Here is a 17,688-nt window from a genome sequence, read left to right on the forward strand (position 1 = left end):
ATGGCTTTGTGCGTTGTCCAACCAATCTTAAACTTCCGAGGTTAACAGGGAAGATCCTGAAGGAAAGGACTACATGTCAACATGGATTTTGGCAAGGCCTTTGACAAGGTCGACATGTGTGATTGGACGGTGCGGAGGGAGCTTCACTCTGTGTCTGACCCCGGGAGATTGTGATGGGACGGTGTGGAGGGAGCTTCACTCTGCGTCTGACCCCGGGAGTGTGTGATGGGACGGTGCGGAGGGAGCTTCACTCTGTGTCTGACCCCGGGAGTGTGTGATGGGACGGTGCGGAGGGAGCTTCACTCTGTGTCTGACCCCGGGAGTGTGTGATGGGACGGTGCGGAGGGAGTTTCACTCTGTGTCTGACCCCGGGAGTGTGTGATGGGACGGTGTGGAGGGAGCTTCACTCTGTGTCTGACCCTGGGAGTGTGTGATGGGACGGTGCGGAGGGTGCTTCACTCTGTGTCTGACCCCGGGAGTGTGTGATGGGACGGTGTGGAGGGAGCTTCACTCTGTGTCTGACCCCGGGAGTGTGTGATGGGACGGTGTGGAGGGAGCTTCATTATGTCTGACCCCGGGAGTGTGTGATGGGACGGTGCGGAGGGAGCTTCACTCTGTGTCTGACCCCGGGAGTGTGTGATGGGACGGTGCGGAGGGTGCTTCACTCTGTGTCTGACCCCGGGAGTGTGTGATGGGACGGTGCGGAGGGTGCTTCACTCTGTGTCTGACCCCGGGAGAGTGTGATGAGATGGTGTGGAGGGAGCTTCACTCTGTGTCTGACCCCGGGAGTGTGTGACGGGACGGTGTGGAGGGAGCTTCACTCTGTGTCTGACCCCGGGAGTATGTGATGGGACGGTGTGGAGGGAGCTTCATTATGTCTGACCCCGGGAGTGTGTGATGGGACGGTGCGGAGGGAGCTTCACTCTGCGTCTGACCCCGGGAGTGTGTGATGGGACGGTGTGGAGGGAGATTCACTCTGTGTCTGACTCTGGGAGTGTGTGATGGGACGGTGTGGAGGGAGGTTTACAGCGTCAGGAGACATGATGGAGTGGTTTGACTTTCTTACTCTTCTTTCTCGCTTTCCCCAGGTGGAGAACGAATCGAACGTCCTGCAGGACGGCTCCCTGATTGACCTGTGCGGGGCCACCCTGCTCTGGCGCAGCACCCCGGGCCTGGAGCGTGCGCCAACGCTGAAGCACCTGGAGGCGCTGCGTCAGGAGGTGAATGCGGCGCGGCCGCAGTGCCCGGTGGGATTCCGCACGCTGGCCTTCCCCAGCCTGGCGCGCCGGGAGGTGATCGAGAAGCAGCAGCCCTGGGTCTACGTCAGCTGCGGCCACGTCCACGGCTACCACGGCTGGGGCTGCCGCAAGGAGGCGGGCGGCGGCCTGGAGGAGCGCGAGTGCCCGCTGTGCCGGCGGGTGGGGCCCTACGTGCCGCTCTGGATGGGCTGCGAGGCCGGCTCCTACCTGGACGCCGGGCCGCCCAGCCACGCCTTCTGCCCCTGCGGCCATGTCTGCTCGGCCAGCACGGTCAGGTACTGGTCGCGGATCCCGCTCCCCCACGGCACGCACGCCTTCCACGCCGCCTGCCCCTTCTGCGGCACCTGGCTGACCGGGGAGAAGGGCTACGTCAAGCTGATCTACCAGGGACCGCTGGACTGAGCAGAGAGACCCTCCTAATGGGGAGCACCCGCCACCCCGCCTCGTTCCCCCCCCCCACCTCTCCAGGTTATTATGCAAACCCACCTGTCGTTTTCTTTTCTAAAAAAAAATAAAAGTATATCTAATGTTTAGAAGTAAATCTCTCATTTTGAGTTCATTCCCTCGCCTCAAATGCACGCCCTGTTGGGTAACAGATTGTGGCAGGCTGACGCTGGCGTGCTGATGAGGAACCTGGGGCGGGTGGGAGATTGCTGACCGCCATGTTGTGTCAGACAGGAGACCCCGTGTGGGAGGATTTCGAAGTGGGGAAGAAGTTGCCCCGGGGGCCGCTCCGCGCTCTCGAGCAGTCAGGGTCCAGCGGTGCGAACACGCGTCGCCAACTTCTCACCTGCCACCTTGTACTTCGTCCTCCCCTCTTCCCCACCTTCTTACCCAACTTCTCACCTCTCTCTCTCTCTTCCAGTCCTCAGGAACTGGAACTCGGCCCGAAACGTCGACTGTTTGAGGCCGATTTATACTTGTGCGTCAACTCGACGCCGTAACCTACGGGCATTGTGAGCATTGTGCGTTGGTGTGTCTGCGTCGATCTGCAACTCGGGCACGTCGCGCGTGCGCACACACCCGCCCGCGCAAGGCTTCATGATTCTGGTAGACAACAGGAATTCTGCAGATGCTGGAAATTCAAGCAATACACATCAAAGTTGCTGGTGAACACAGCAGGCCAGGCAGCATCTCTGGGAAGAGGTACAGTCGACGTTTCGGGCCGAGACCCTTCGTCAGGACTAACTGAAGGAAGAGTCAGTAAGAGATTTGAAAGTGAGAGGGTGAGGGGGAGATCCGAAATGATAGGAGAAGACAGGAGGGGGAGGGATGGAGCCAAGAGCTGGACAGGTGATTGGCAAAAGGGATATGAGAGGATCATGGGACAGGAGGCCCAGGGAGAAGGAAAAGGGGGAGGGGGGAAAACCCAGAGGATGGGCAAGAGGTATATTCAGAGGGAGAAAAAGGAGAGTGAGAGAAAGAATGTGTGTATAAAAATAAGTAACAGCTGGGGTACGAGGGGGAGGTGGGGCATTAGCGGAAGTTAGAGAAGTCGATGTTCATGCCATCAGGTTGGAGGCTACCCAGACGGAATATAAGGTGTTGTTCCTCCAACCTGAGTGTGGCTTCATCTTTACAGTAGAGGAGGCCGTGGATAGACATGTCAGAATGGGAATGGGATGTGGAATTAAAATGTGTGGCCACTGGGAGATCCTACTTTCTCTGGCGGACAGAGCGTAGGTGTTCAGCAAAGCGGTGGGGACAGTTTACTCTGTGTACTGCGTCCGGTGCTTCCGATGCGGCCTTTTATATATTGGCGAGACCCGACGCAGACTGGGAGACGCAGAAGTATAAATCAGCCTTTGTACTCTTCTCTATAGATGCTGCCTGGCCTGCTGCGTTCCTCCAGCATTTTCTGTGTATTACTTTGATTTCCGGCATCTGCAGATTTTCTCTAGTTTCTGTTGCGAACCGGGGTCTTCCTGGGTTGCAGTGGATGGCCGTGACGTCTTCTGTGCCTCGTCGCGCCCTTCGCTCTCCACGGGGTGTTGTAGCACCGTCGTCCTTCCCGTTGGATCTCGCCCGCCCAGTCCGCCGGAGGTGACTTTGCCCGCTGGGACAACAGGCACGTCCCTGTCTCACCGGGATCTGAGGCTGGTTACCCTTACTCACCCTGGTTTAGCCTGCCTGTCACAGCAGCGTAGCGGGGCGCGGCCGCTGACGCGTGCAGACCGCTACTTGGCGCCGCGGGTGAGAGCCGAGTGTCCGGTGGGGCCCAAAGGTGAGTGAGCCGCCCCAGAATGGACTCGACAAGCCCCTTCACCAGAGGTGCTAACCGTCCCCCATCCCCACACACCGGGAGAATAAAATGGAGAAGTCAATGGTCACCACCAACTCGATGGGCCAAAGGGCCTTTTGCCGTGCTAAGAGACTACATTGTGTAATTAGTGTCGAACGTTTGCTTGCCGAATCGCAGAACTGAAACGCTGGCCGTTTTACCTCCCTCCTCACATACACTTCCTGACCTGCCGTTGTGTTTCCTTAAGTTATTATTTCGAGCAAAAGAAATTGAAGTCTGGGACACCCCGTTTTCCATCTGGGTGGCCTCCAAACTTTTAGCATGAACATAGACTTCTCTCTTTCCCCATTCTGGTTCCCCTCTCACCCCTTATCTCATCTGCCCCTCACCTCCCTCTGGTACCCCTTCTCTTTCCCTTTCTCCCCCAGTCCACTCTCCTCTCCAATCAGGTTCCTCTTTCTTTGGCTGTTTAACTCTTCCACCGATCAGCTCCCAACTCCATTCGCCACCCCCCCCCCACCTGCCCATCCACCCTCACCCGCTACTCCCCTGCATGGCCACTGACGCAGCGACGCGCGCTTTGCTTTCTTCCCCTCGAGGCACGGAAGCCCTCCGCTATCCGTGGGGGCGCCCTGGTGGGACGGCCGTCGGCGTAGCGCTGTCACGGCTCGGGGCTTCTGAGGAAAATTCCGGCGTCCGCTGTAGGCGAGTTGAACGCTCCTTCTCCTGTGCGTGTGGGTTTCCTCCGGGTGCTCTGGTTTCCTCCCACAGTCCAAAGGCGTGCCGGTTAGTGGGCTAATTGATGGTTGTAAACTGTCCCGTGCTTAGGCTGGGAGGGGTTGCTGGGTGGCGGAGAATGGTAGGCCTGTTCCCTGCTTAATAAAATCTCTAAAAATATATAAATCCCAGACTGTGTGTGTGTATATATACACCAACCCTGCCCCCCCCAAAAACCCTCCCTGGAGGACACAACACACGTCACCGTTAATCTGAAGGACACTTTATTTGTAGTACAAGGAAAACAAAAAGCCCCACCCCACAAAAAAAATCCTCCTCACCGGCCAGACTGCGTTGCCCAACCGTGACAGAGCAACCAGGACTTCCGATTAAGTTGGGAGGGGGAAGAGCAGCGGGGTGGGGGTTAAGCTGGGCCTTAAGAACAATAACCACAGGGCCCTTGCTCACCCCGGTACCTGGGACGCAGTGAGCCGCTGCCATCACGGGTGTGGGAGGGGGTCCCCGAGGTGGGCCTCGGCTTCTGCGGGGGGGGGCGGGGGGGGCGAAGTCAGGAAGCCCGTTCGGGGGTCTCGGACCGGGTCAGAACCCGGTTCCGTATAGGGCCGGCACTCATCTCAAAAGCCAGTCCTCGGCATCAGCAGGTCTACGGCTGGGGCGCAGTTCTGAACTCGGATCTGGCCGGGACCGCGCGCGCCGCTATTTTGCGGCGGACTGTTTCCCCGTATCTCGAACCCCAGATGTTAAGGGCAGAGGCTCGGTTAGAAAAGGGTGGGTGGGAGGGGGGAGGGCACTCTCAGCTAGCACTCGCCTACACTGTGTTAACTCAGTTAAAGACCCTCTTCATTCAAACAAATCCTGTAGGCTCAAATCTTTGGAGTACAAAGCTCTACCTCTGCCTACAAAATCAAATTTTTTTTTTAAAAAAAGGATTAAACTGGAGGGGGGGGGGTAGAATTTACATTCATCGGAAACTTGTTTTGCCCGGGAAGAGGTAGACGGGAGTTGGGGTGGTGGCCGATTTCAACAGTCCCAGTGTTTGGAATCGGAGCAGGAGAGATCCCTCAGGCACGATTCCAGCTCCTCGCCGCCTTCCACGAAGCGCTCGACGAAGGACTGGATCAGGCCTGCCGCCGAGGACTCGTAGTTCTGCAACTGGACGTCCCCTCCTGTTTCAGAAAGAGAGAGACCCCATTTACCAGGTTGCTTCTGGAAAGTTCTCTCAGGGCGAAACTCGCAGGGCGGGTACAGGCCCTTTGGCCCGACTGGGCAATGCTAACCCGTTTCCAGAGCCCAGCGAAAGATCCCGATGAAGGGTCTCGGCCCGAAACCTGGACTCGACCTTCTTCCCCGCAGACGCTGCCTGATCCACCGAAAGGTTGTGCCTGTCTGTCCCAACTTCCTGCATTTTCGCCAATAGCCCCCTGGACCCGCCCGCCTTTGTGTTCAGAGCAAGAAAATGGGCAGCTGCTGGAAATCCGAGCAACACACACACATGCTGGGGGAGCCAGGGAAAGAGTAAACAGTCGATGCTTTTGGGCCGAGAACCTTCGGCAGGGCCGGAGGGAAAAGACGGACGAGGAGTCAGAGTTAGAAGGTGATCAGTGTGACATGTTCGAAAGTGACGGGGTTGCACCTGAACCCGAGGGGGGACCAATATTCTCGCGGGCAGGTTTGTCAGAGCTGTTGGGGAGGGTTTACACTAATTTGGCCGGGGGTGGGGGGTGGGAACTGGAGTGAAGGGACTCCGGCAACACACATCAAAGTTGCTGGTGAACGCAGCAGGCCAGGTAGCATCTCTAGGAAGAGGTACAGTCGACATTTCGGGCCGAGACCCTTCGTCAGGACTAACTGAAGGAAGAGCTAGTAAGAGATTTGAAAGTGGGAGGGGGAGGGGGAGATCCGAAATGATAGGAGAAGACAGGAGGGGGAGGGATGGAGCCGAGAGCTGGACAGGTGATTGGCAAAAGGGATATGACAGGATCATGGGACCGGAGGCCCAGGGAGAAAGGAAAGGGGGGAGGGGGGAAAACCCAGAGGATGGGCAAGGGGTATAGTGAGAGGGAGAAAAAGGAGAGAGAGAGAGAAAGAATGTGTGTATATAAATAAATAACGGATGGGGTACGAGGGGGAGGTGGGGCATTGGCGGAAGTTGGAAAAGTCAATGTTCATGCCATCAGGTTGGAGGCTACCCCAGACGGAATATAAGGTGAAGGGGCTCAGGACAGGATGGATGGTAAAAAGTGTGCAGACAGACTGTCAGGAAGGGCAGGCAAGGTGACGGGACCCAGTTGTAGCCAACAGGCTAAGTATCAAATCGTTAGGGATGCAGAATCAGAAAGGCTAGCAAATACGGTACTCAAGGTGTTGTATCTAAATGCCCGTAGTATAAGAAATAAGGCAGGTGTTCTTGTTGCAATATTACAGATTGTTGGGTATGATGTTGTGGCCATCACTGAATCGTGGCTGAAGGTTGGTTGTAGTTGGGAGCTGGATGTCCAAGGTTACACGTTACATCGGAGGGATAGGAAGGTAGGCAGAGGGGTTGGTGTGGTTCAACTGGTAAAGAATGGCATTAAATCAGTAGAAAGATGTGACATAGGATCAGAAGATGTTGAATCCTTGCCAGTTGAGTTAAGAAACTGCAAGGGTAAAAAGGACGTTATACACAGGCCTCCCAACAGTAGCTGGGAGGTGAACCACATGTTACAACAGGAACGAGAAAAAGGTTGTCAAAAGGGCAATGTTATGGCAGTCATGGGAGATTTCAACATGCAGGTCAATTGGGGAAAATCAGGTTGGTAATGGATCTCAAGAGAGTGAGTTTGTTGAATGCCTACGAGATGGCTTTTTAGAGCAGTTTGTCATTGAACCTACTGGAGGATCAGGTACGCAAACACGAGGAAATCTGCAGATGCTGGAGTTTCAATCGACACACATAAAAGTTGCCGGTGAACGCAGCAGGCCAGGCAGAATCTCTAGGAAGAGGCACAGCCGACGTTTCAGGCCGAGACCCTTCGTGAACATTGAGTTCTCAAACTTCCGCTAATTAGCTGTTTGAGAGGTCAATGTTCACGAAGGGTCTCGGCCCGAAACGTCGACTGCACCTCATCCTAGAGACGCTGCCCGGCCTGCTGCGTTCACCAGCAACTTTGATGTGTGTTGAGAGGATCAACTATACTGGATTGGGTGCTATGTAATGAACTGGAGGCAATTAGGGAGCTTAAGGTAAAGGAACCCTTAGGAACCAGTGATCACATTATGATTGAGTTCAACTTGAAATTTGGTGAGTCTGATGTAGCAGTATTACAGTAGCATGAGAGAGGAGTTGGCCAAAGTAAATTGGAAGGAGCTGTTGGCAGGGATTCCAGCACAGCAGCAATGGTGTGTGTTTCGGGGAAAAACGAAGGAGATGCAGGGCATATGTGTTCCAAAAATGAAGAAATACTCAAATGGTAAAATAGTACAACCATGGCTATAAAAGCAAAAGAGAGGGCATACAACAAAGCAAAAATTAGTGGGGAGATAGAGGATTGGGAAGTTTTTAAAAATCATTAGAAGAGAAGAGATGAAGTATGAAAGCAAGCTAGCAAATAATATCAAAGTGGATAATAAAAGTTTTTTCAAGTATGGCAAAAATAAGAGAAATGAGTGTGGATATAGGACCGGTAGAAAATGAGCCAGGAGAAATAATTACAGGGGTCAGGGAGATGACTGATGAACTAAGGGAGTATTTTGCATCAGTCTTCACTGTGGAAGACAACAGCGATATGCCTGATGATGTAGTGTGCCAAGGAAGAGAGGTGGGTGCAGTTACTGTTACACAAGAGAAGGTGATCAAAAAGCTGGAGGACCTAAAGGTACACAAGACACCCAGACCAGAGGAACTGCACCCTAGGGTTCTGAAAGAGGTAGCGTTACAGATTGTGGTGGCATTAGTAATGATCTTTCCAAAATCATTGGACTCTGGCATGGTGCCAGAGGACCAGAAAATTGCAAACGTTACTCCACTCTTTAAGAAAGGAGGATCGGAGAGGATGTTTCCTATAGTGGTTGAGTCTCAGAATAGAGGGGTGTCCTTTGAGAACTGAGATGAGGAGGAATTTCTTTAGCCAGAGGGTGGTGAATCTGTGGAATTCGTTGGCACAGATGACTGCGGAGGCCCAGCCATAGGGTGTATTTAAAGCTGAGTCTAACACGTTCTAGATTAGTAGAGGTGTCAAAGGCTACCGGGGAAAAGGCAGAGGAATGGGACGTGTAGGGAAAATAAATGGCGATCAAATTGTGGAGCTGACGCAATGGTCTAATGGTCCTAAATCTGCTATGGGTTAGCATGAGCTATGTGGGCTGAAGGGCCTGTTTCTCTGCTGTTTGACTGTGTGGGAAGGGACAGAAGGAGTCTCACGCAGGACACTGGCCCTCCGACCATGGACGTTGTGCCCTAGCTTTCTATATGACACGCAGGCCGGGGCAGGACGATACAGAGAGCGAACTGTTGCCCGTGTAGCAAGCTCCCCCCCCTCCACGCATCTGATGAACCCAGAGGGACGGCCGAGACCAATACGGTTTGGCTCCAGTTGCCGCCAGACAGTGTTGAACTCGACGTAGGACTGTCTTAGGGTCTCCTGGTCCGGATTTCTGCCTCAGGGTTTCCTCTCAAAGCCCTTCCCTCCCTGAGTGGGTATAGTCTTCAGCAGCGGAGGTTCGAGATCAGAGTTTTCCTTCTCCAAAATGAGCTGCCAACCACGGCTGGCGAGCCCCATCCACCCGAAGCGACTGGTTTTAAAGTGCCAGTAACCCACCTTTGCCCCTTCTCCTGTCAAATGGTTCCACCGGGCTTAGTAGGCAAGCCACAGGTGAAGGCCGGGAGCTGGACTTGGTTGTCAGAGGCTATCTGAGTTGCACGACACTGGGAGCATTTGATAGGTAGTGGGAGCTTATCCTCACCGCCACCCCCAGGCTATGACAGCCCGAATGCAGGACAGCACCTGTCCAAACCCACCGAATCTCCGCGGAAAAGAGGGCCAGGTAGCAGAGGGTTCTGTGGATTCAGATTTCAGACGAGTACACTGAGGACACGCCCCTACCCTCTCGATAGAGAAACTGTCCCTCCCTCCCAGCCAACTCCCCCCACGCCTATCTCATCCAGTCCCTCCCCTCCGGGATGAGGGGAAGGACCACCCTCCCTCACTCTATCTCCATCCCCCGGCAGGTAGAGGGGAGTGGGATGGGCCTACCCTCTATCCGAGTGTTGGCCTGGACGAACATCTTGCGTGCCTCCTTGCGCAGCAGCACGGTCTCCCGCAGGGTGAGGAACCTCTGCGGCTCGGCGTCCGTCACCTCCGAGTACCTGGCGTACAGCGCCCTGCCCGCCTCCACGTCAGCCGTCGTCTTGTACACCTGAGGGTGGGGGGAGCCGGTCAGCGGGAGGCAGAAATGCACAGCAGCGGGAACGGCGGGACATCGGCTGGGGATCCCCCGTGACAGCGCAAAGGCAATGCGGATCGGGGCTGAGCGAGCGACAGGGGCACTGAGGGTGGTTGTGGGAATGAGGGGGGAGGGAGGGAGGGAGAGGGAAGGAGGGGGAGGGGGAGGGGAGGAGGGGGAGGGAGAGGGGAGGAGGGGGGAGGGAGAGGGGAGGAGGGGGAGGGGAGGGAGAGGGGAGGAGGGGGAGGGGAGGGAGAGGGGAGGAGGGGGAGGGGAGAGGGAGGGGGAGGGGGAGGGGAGGGAGAGGGAGGGGGAGGGAGGGAGGGGGGAGGGGGAGGGAGGGGAGAGGGGGGGGAGGGAGGGGGAGGGGGAAAGGGGGAGGAGGGGAAAAGGGGGAAAGGGAGAGGGGGAAAGGGGGAAAGGGGGAGGGGGGAAGGGGAAAAGGGGGAGGGGGGAAGGGGAGGAGAGGGGGAGGGGGGAGAGAGGGAGAGGGAGAGGGGAGGAGAGGGAGAGGGGAGGAGGGGGAGAGAGGGAGAGGGAGAGGGGAGGAGGGGGAGGGAGGGAGAGGGAGAGGGGAGGAGGGGGAGGGAGGAGGGGGAGGGAGGGGGGAGAGAGGGAGGGGGGAGGGGAGGAGGGGGAGGGAGGGGGGAGAGAGGGAGGAGGGGGAGGGGGAGGGAGGGAGAGGGGAGGAGGGGGAGGGGGAGGGAGGGAGAGGGGGGGAGGGGGAGGGGGGGGGAGGGGGGAGAGAGGGAGAGGGGAGGAGGAGGAGAGAGAGGGGAGGAGGGGGAGGGAGGGGAGGGGAGGGAGAGGGGAGGAGGGGGAGGGAGAGGGAGGGGGAGGGAGGGGGGGAGGGAGGGGAGAGGGGAGGGAGGGGGGAGGGAGGGGGAGGGGGAAAGGGGGAGGAGGGGAAAAGGGCAGAGGAGAGGGGGAAAGGGAGAGGGGGAAAGGGGGAAAGGGGGAGGGGGGAGGGGGGAAGGGGGAAAGGGGGAGGGGGGAAGGGGGAAAGGGGGAGGGGGGAAGGGGGAGGAGGGGGGAAGGAGGAGGAGGGGGGAAGGAGGAGGAGGGGGGAAGGAGGAGGAGAGGGGAAGGAGGAGAGAGGAGAGTGGAAGGAGGAGAGAGGAGAGTGGAAGGAGGAGAGAGGAGAGTAGGGGAGGAGGGAGAGGAGTGGAGAGGGGTGATTGGGTGGGGTGGGGAGGTGGAAGAGGTTGATGGATCACCCACCTGCAGCTTCCTCAGAAAAGCCTCGATGGCTGCCATGCCGACGGTGGCGATCTTGCTGCGGTCGAGGGTGATGATGGCGTCCGGTTTGCCGTCGGCGCCGGTGGTCTGCCGGATGGTGACGAAGCCCTGGCCAGCTTCCAGCAGCACCCGGAGGATGACAAAGCGAGCCTGCATGTGAGCCTGGGGCGAGGGGAGCGAGGGGAATGATAACCGGTAGTGAGTGAGTGAGTCTCTCTCTCCACCTTCAAGCTCAAACTTCCAAAGTGATTCTCTTCACACGTTTCTCAAATTGAACTACATCCGCCACTTCTCAGCCCAGTTCCCCCTCCCGCCAATGTCCCGCTGCGACCTTCTACACTATCCACAACTCCATTGGACTTCGTGTCGTCTGCAAATATACTAACCCACCGTCCCTCTTCATTTAGGGGTCCTAATCTTCCCCTGAAGATTTCTCCTCAAGTACCCAAACCTCATACTTACAAGTTCCAGATTTCTCTGCTTCTACTGCTGTTTGGAGATCGCATTCCCGATTACAACAGGGTGTGTGTGTGTGTGTGTCTGGAAATTAAAAGGTTATCATATGAGGAGCGTTTGATGGCTCTGGGACTGTACTCGTTGGAGTTTAGAAGATTAGGTTAGAAGAATGAGGGGTGACGTCACTGAAAGGCCTAGATAGGAGAGGCAGTTTCCTGTAGTGGAGGAATCCATTTCAATGGGCCAAATAGCCTAAGTCTGATTCTATGTCTTATGGTCTTATGAAGGCTGGGGAATGGAGTTGAGGAGGGGGGAGAAAATGGATCAGCCATGATTGAACGCCGCAACAGACTCGATCAGCCTAATTCCACTCCTGTCTTCCGGTCTTACGGAGTCTAAGACCAGAGGGCACAGCCTCAGAACTGAGGGACGTCCCTTTAGAACAGAGACGAGGAGGAGTTTCTTGAGGGAGGGGGCAGCGAATGTGTGTGTGACGAGAAACCAAGTTATCAGAAGATTGATGCTGATGAGAGAGATAACAGAGACAAAGAGAGAAGCGTTCAAAATGTTGACGAGAGAGAAGAGAGATTAACGAAAAGAGACAGTTCTGAGTATTGACAGACCGATTGCTTTGAACCTGAACTGTTTGAAGTTTGACGGACAGGCGATACCCCAGCAGGGGGATAAATGGAACAGGTTCGCTAAGGCACAAAATACCCCACGAGATCACGAGATAACGAGATCCTGGAAGTGCGGTGTGCCCCCACAAGTGGGTGGGAGTTGGGAGGTCTGGTCGCGGGACCGACCATAGACTCACAGGGTGAAAAGGTACGATCGGCGGGAACCTGGTGTGTGTGTCCGCCCTTGCCTGGGTGCCGGGTTCACCGCGGAAGAACGATCGTATCCTGAACGGAAGGGTCACAGTCGGTGACCTCAGAAGATATTAAAAGGGCTCGCCCGGAAGCTAACTGCGAGGAATATCAAAGGTCTGTTTGAATCAGAATTTGCATATCATCATTATCTCTCTCTCTCTCTCCAACGGCACAACAGCGATTACTGTGAACTGTACTCAGCTGAACTGAACTCTGCGTCACATCATTTTACCCCTAGACTGCGATAGAGCTTGATTGATTCCTATTATCCTAGTTCTGTGTACATGTGTTTTATCATTGCTAACCTGTTGCATTTATATCCTTACTATTAGAATACTGTGTTACTTATTTCTTTAATAAAACTTTCTTAGTTCCAGTAATCCAGACTCCAACTAGGTGGTCCATTTCTGCTGGTTTGGCAACCCAGTTATGGGGTACGTAATGTGGAATTCGTTGTCACAGGCGGCTGTGGTGGGCAGGTCGTTGGGTATATTTAAAGCGGAGGTTGGTCATTTCAAAGGCTACGGGGAGAAGGCAGGAGAGTGGGGTTGAGACGGATAACAGTTCAGCCATGATGGAATGGGGGGAGCAGACTTGAGGGGCCGAATGGCCTGGTTGTGCTCCCATGTCTTATGGTCGGTGTTTCTCACCTGCCTCCATTTCTGGTTCTCGGGGGTGTAAAACTCCAAGCCCAGCACTCCTGCCCGCACCATCGTCAGCCAGTTCACGTAGATAACGTCGTCGGCGTCACTCCCCTCGTGGCCGAAGATCCTACAACACAGCGGGAGAGAAGCGAGAGGCCGTGAGGAAGGCCGATTCCGGGGCATTCCACAGAGGGAAGTCGTCCCTGGGAGTACGCAGCCCGTCTCTCTGTACACATCACCAGGGCTGATCGCGGGCCTCACTTGTTCACGCGCCCCCCGAGACCGTAGTGAACCTGTGGAAATCGCCGCCACACACGGCTATGGAAGCCAGGTCGACGGGCACCGTTAAAGTAGGGGGCGGGGGAGAGAGGCTCTTGATTAATCAAAGGTTACGGGGAGAAAACAGGAGAGAGGGGGTTGAGAGGGTGGATAGATCAGGCACGTTCGAATGGCCGAGGGAGGAGGGGGCAGAGAGTAGGGAGGGACTGAGGGTGGGGTCCATGGAGGATGTGGAGCAGTGGTAGGGGAAGTGGATGAGAGGGCTAGGGTGGGGCAGAGGGGCTGGGAGAAGGGAGGTAGGAAGGAAGGGGGGTTGGGGTAGAAGGGGGTGAGGTGGGGAGAGGGAGGAAGGGAGGGAATCAGAGGTGGGGGGAGAGAGAGGGAGGGGAGGGAGAAGGGAGGTGGGAGAAGGGATGTGGGGGAGATCAGCCAGCTCCATCATGTGCACAAATCTTTGCAAGACAGTGCCCCCTACAGGTGGCATGGTGGCATCACGCCATGGCAGAAACACCCCAGGTTCAATTCCTTGTCTGTGTGGAGTTTGTACATCTCCACCCCGTGACCATGTGGGTCTCCTCCGGGAGACCCGGTTCCCGTACAGGATACCAGGTTACATGGTCACATGGGTGTAACTGGCCGGTGTGGGCTCACCGGGATATCTCTTAAATCTAAACTTAGGGCCAGAGTTCAGCGTTCAATTCCGGCGCCATCCGTAAGGAAACTCTACGTCCTTCGCCACGGAATGCAACAGGAAGTGTAACATGTCACTAAAGATTCATTTCCTGAATTCCCATTTAGAATTCTTCCCTGCCAGTCTTGGCGCTGTCAGTGACGAGCACGGGTGAAAGATTTCACCAGGACATTACGACCACGGGGCGATGGTATCAGGGCAACTGGAATCCATCAAAGCTGGCTGATTATCGTTGGACAATTCAAGCGAGAGGCCTCAGGCACTGAGTACGGATGAAAATCATCAACAAAGCATTTTCAGCTCGGTTGAATTAAATAGCAGTGTGGCCTGTTTCACACTCCATCTCTAGATAAATTATAATCGGGCCATTCGGCAAACTTACTTCAGTATCTCCCGGTTGAGGCAGAGATACAAGCCAACACACTCGGCCCGGCATTCCTCGTAGGTGGAGGCAATGGTGGAGAACTTGCTGTCCCAGGTCTCGCCGTGCTTGTACCAGCTTTTAACCTGAGGGGAGGGGGGGGGGTTAGAACAAGAGAGGTGAGGGTCTGGACCATCAGCACCACCTGCCCGCATCTGGTGTGAACTAGGCCCCCCCTCCCACCGACAGACTCGGCACAGTAGCTCAGCGGCTCGCGTAACGCATTACAGTGCCGGAGATCGGGATTCAGGTCCTGCCGCTGTCTGTACGTTCTCCCCGTGACCGCGTGGGTTTCCTCCCCGTGCTCTGGTTTCCTCCCACGTCCCAAAGACGTACGGGTCAGGATTAGCGGGTTGTGGGCGGGCTATGTTGCCAACCCTTGCGGGCTGCCCCCCCCAGCACGATCCTCGGACCGCACCGGCTGTGGACGCAAACGACGGGTTTTGATGCACGCGTGACGAACAAAGCTCCCCTCCTTTCTTTAAAAAAAATCTCCGAAAGGTAGAGAATCGCACACATCCACCACCCGCGGCGAGAGGAAATTTCTCTACGTCTCAGTATTGAGTGACCACCTCTGATCTCGTAACTGCGCCCCCCCGACCCTGCTGTCCAGCAGGGAGCATTCTGACTGGTCGCATCACCGTCTGGCGCGGGGGGTGGGGGCCAGGGGACAGGGTCGGAAAAAGCCGTGGGACGCTGTAAACTCAGCCAGCTTCATTACGGGCACCAGGCTCCCCGGCGTCGGGCACATCTTCAGAAGGCGTTATCTCAGAGAGGCGGCGTCCATCATTAAGAACCACCCGCTGCCCCCTTCGCCCCGGTCATGCCCTCTGTTGCTTATTTCATATCAGTACCATTGTGAATATATTGTTTAAATAAGCACTCTTGCTGGTTTAATTAATTCATTATGGGTCATACGTATAAATCGTGCCTTGCTTATGTTATCACGCTACCACATGACACGCGAAGTAAAACACATAGTTAGACACAGATTTTGGACTCCCATGCTTCCCTTTTGAATTAGTTTAATAACCAGATAACAATTACAGCACGGAAACAGGCCATCCCGGCCCTTCTAGTCCGTGCCGAACGCTTACTCTCACCTAGTCCCACCGACCTGCACTCAGCCCATAACCCTCCATTCCTTCCCTGTCCATATAGCTGTCCAATTTAACTTTAAACGACAACATCGAACCTGTCTCAACCACTTCTGCTGGAAGCTCGTTCCACACAGCTACCACTCTCTGAGTAAAGAAGTTCCCCCTCATGTTACCCCTAAACTTTTGCCCTTTAACTCTCAACCCATGTCCTCTTGTTTGAATCTCCCCCACTCCCAATGGAAAAAGCCTATCCACATCAACTCTATCTATCCCCCTCATAATTTTAAACACCTCTATCAAGTTCCCCCTCAACCTTCTACGTTCCAAAGAATAAAGACCCAACTTGTTCAACTTTTCTCTGTAACTTAGGTGATGAAACCCAGGTAACATTCTAGTAAATCTTCTCTGTACTCTCTCTATTTTGTTGACATCTTTCCTATAATTTGGTGACCAAAACTGTACACAATACTCCAAATTTGGCCTCACCAATGCCTTGTACAATTTCAACATTACATCCCAACTCCTATACTCAATGCTCTGATTTATAAAGGCCAGCATACCAAAAACTTTCTTCACCACCCTATCCACATGAGATTCCACCTTCAGGTAACTATGCACCATTATTCCTAGATCCTTCTGTTCTACTGTATTCTTCAATGCCCTACCATTTACCATGTATGTCCTACTTTGATTTGTCCTACCAAAATGTAGCACCTCACATTTAACAGCATTAAACTTCATCTGCCATCTTTCAGCCCACTCTTCTAACTGGCCTAAATCTCTCTGCAAGCTTTGAAAACCTACTTCATTATCCACAACTCCACCTGCATAATATAGGAATTATAGGAAAGATGTCAACAAAATAGAGAGAGTACAGAGAAGATTTACTAGAATGTTACCTGGGTTTCATCACCTAAGTTACAGAGAAAGGTTGAACAAGTTGGGTCTTTATTCTTTGGAGCGTAGAAGGTTGAGGGGGGACTTGAAAGAGGTGTTTAAAGTGATGAGGGGGATTGATAGAGATGATGTGGATAGGCTTTTCCCATTGAGAGTGGGGGAGATTCAAACAAGAGGACGTGAGTTGAGAGTTAAAGCACAAAAGTTTAGGGGTAACATGAGGGGGAACTTCTTTACTCAGAGAGTGGTAGCTGTGTGGAACGAGCTTCCAGCAGAAGTGGTTGGGGCAGGTTCGATGTTGTGGTTTAAAGTTAAATTGGATAGATACATGGACAGGAAAGGAATGGAGGGTTATGGGCTGAGTGCAGGTCGGTGGGACTAGGTGAGAGTAAGAGTTCAGCACGGACTAGAAGGGCCGAGATGGCCTGTTTCCGTGCTGTAATTGTTATCTGGTTATAATGCCCTCTTCTCATTGCTACCATCGAGGAGGTGGTACAGGGGTCTGAAGAAACATACTCAACGTGTCAGGATCAGCTTTGTTCCCTCTGCCATCTAATTCTGACTGGACATTGAACTCCATGAACGCAACCTGACTAACTTTTTGCTCTGTCTTTGCACGGATTATATAAGGTTCCGAAGGTTGTCATCGTCAGGGGTGGTAGTGGGGATAAGCTCCCACTACCTACAAAGTGCTCCAAATGGCGTGTGACTCGAACAGCCTCTGACAACCAAGTCCAACTCTTGGCCTCCACGTGTGGCTTAGCTACTGGGCCCGGCGGAACTGTTTCTACTGACAAGGGGCAAAGGCGCCTCAAAACCATATTTCACACCAGCGATAGTAACCCTGATTCCGATTCACCGGTAAAAGCATTGCAAATGCTGTCCTGTCCTGCCACCCCACACAATTTTTCTCTTATGACATGGCTGTCGGAAAAGAGCCAGCTACAGCGAGGGCTAGCCAGCCTGTGATGGGCCAAAGAGCCTCTCCCTGCCCCACGGGCCTCGCCCGGCGTCTAGCCGGGGACCCTGGCGCGGCCACTCACCGTCTCGCCCGTCTCCGGATTCACCAGGGCCGTGTCGAAGTTGAACTTCCCCTTGTCGTCCTGCGGGGGGGGGGGGGTGGGAAGAGGGAGAAGAGGAGATTATACCAAAGTCTCAAACCCTTCCCTCATGAGGACACTCCAGGAGGGCTCCTCTACTGAGGGGCGTCGGAGGAGAATGGCCGGACTGGGTCAAGCTGACAGGAAGGCGACAGTAACTCAGACAACCACCCATTACAACAGCGGTGTGCAGGAGGGCATCTCTGAACGCACAACACGTCGGACCGTGAAGCGGACGGGCTACAGCCCAGTCCTGTACCTAATAGTGGTCACTGACTGTGTCGCTCTGTGACTGTGACCTGTTTTACACACACCCCCCGCACACA

At 54.7% G+C, this 17,688-nt stretch overlaps 2 protein-coding genes across 3 annotated transcripts in view; one reads left to right on the plus strand and one right to left on the minus strand.

The window, feature by feature from the left end:
- The window catches only part of LOC134339521 (E3 ubiquitin-protein ligase pellino homolog 1-like), a 32,935-nt gene extending 31,166 nt beyond the window's left edge, over window positions 1-1,769 (plus strand). The window contains exon 7 of the mRNA XM_063036116.1: window positions 1,089-1,769. Coding sequence (XP_062892186.1) covers window positions 1,089-1,661 — 573 coding nt within the window. The 3' untranslated portion in view covers window positions 1,662-1,769. The remainder of the gene's footprint in view (window positions 1-1,088) is intronic.
- A 2,727-nt stretch (window positions 1,770-4,496) lies between these two features.
- dpp3 (dipeptidyl-peptidase 3) overlaps window positions 4,497-17,688 on the minus strand; it is a 57,345-nt gene continuing 44,153 nt past the window's right edge. For both annotated transcript variants that reach the window (XM_063036115.1, XM_063036114.1), the window contains exons 13-18: window positions 17,306-17,365; window positions 14,227-14,351; window positions 12,881-13,001; window positions 10,885-11,064; window positions 9,474-9,636; window positions 4,497-5,405 (exon numbers count right to left, since the gene is read on the minus strand). In XM_063036115.1, coding sequence (XP_062892185.1) covers window positions 5,260-5,405; window positions 9,474-9,636; window positions 10,885-11,064; window positions 12,881-13,001; window positions 14,227-14,351; window positions 17,306-17,365 — 795 coding nt within the window. In that variant the 3' untranslated portion in view covers window positions 4,497-5,259. The remainder of the gene's footprint in view (window positions 5,406-9,473; window positions 9,637-10,884; window positions 11,065-12,880; window positions 13,002-14,226; window positions 14,352-17,305; window positions 17,366-17,688) is intronic.

Source organism: Mobula hypostoma, chromosome 30 (assembly GCF_963921235.1).
Source record: "Mobula hypostoma chromosome 30, sMobHyp1.1, whole genome shotgun sequence".
NCBI lineage: Eukaryota > Metazoa > Chordata > Chondrichthyes > Myliobatiformes > Myliobatidae > Mobula > Mobula hypostoma.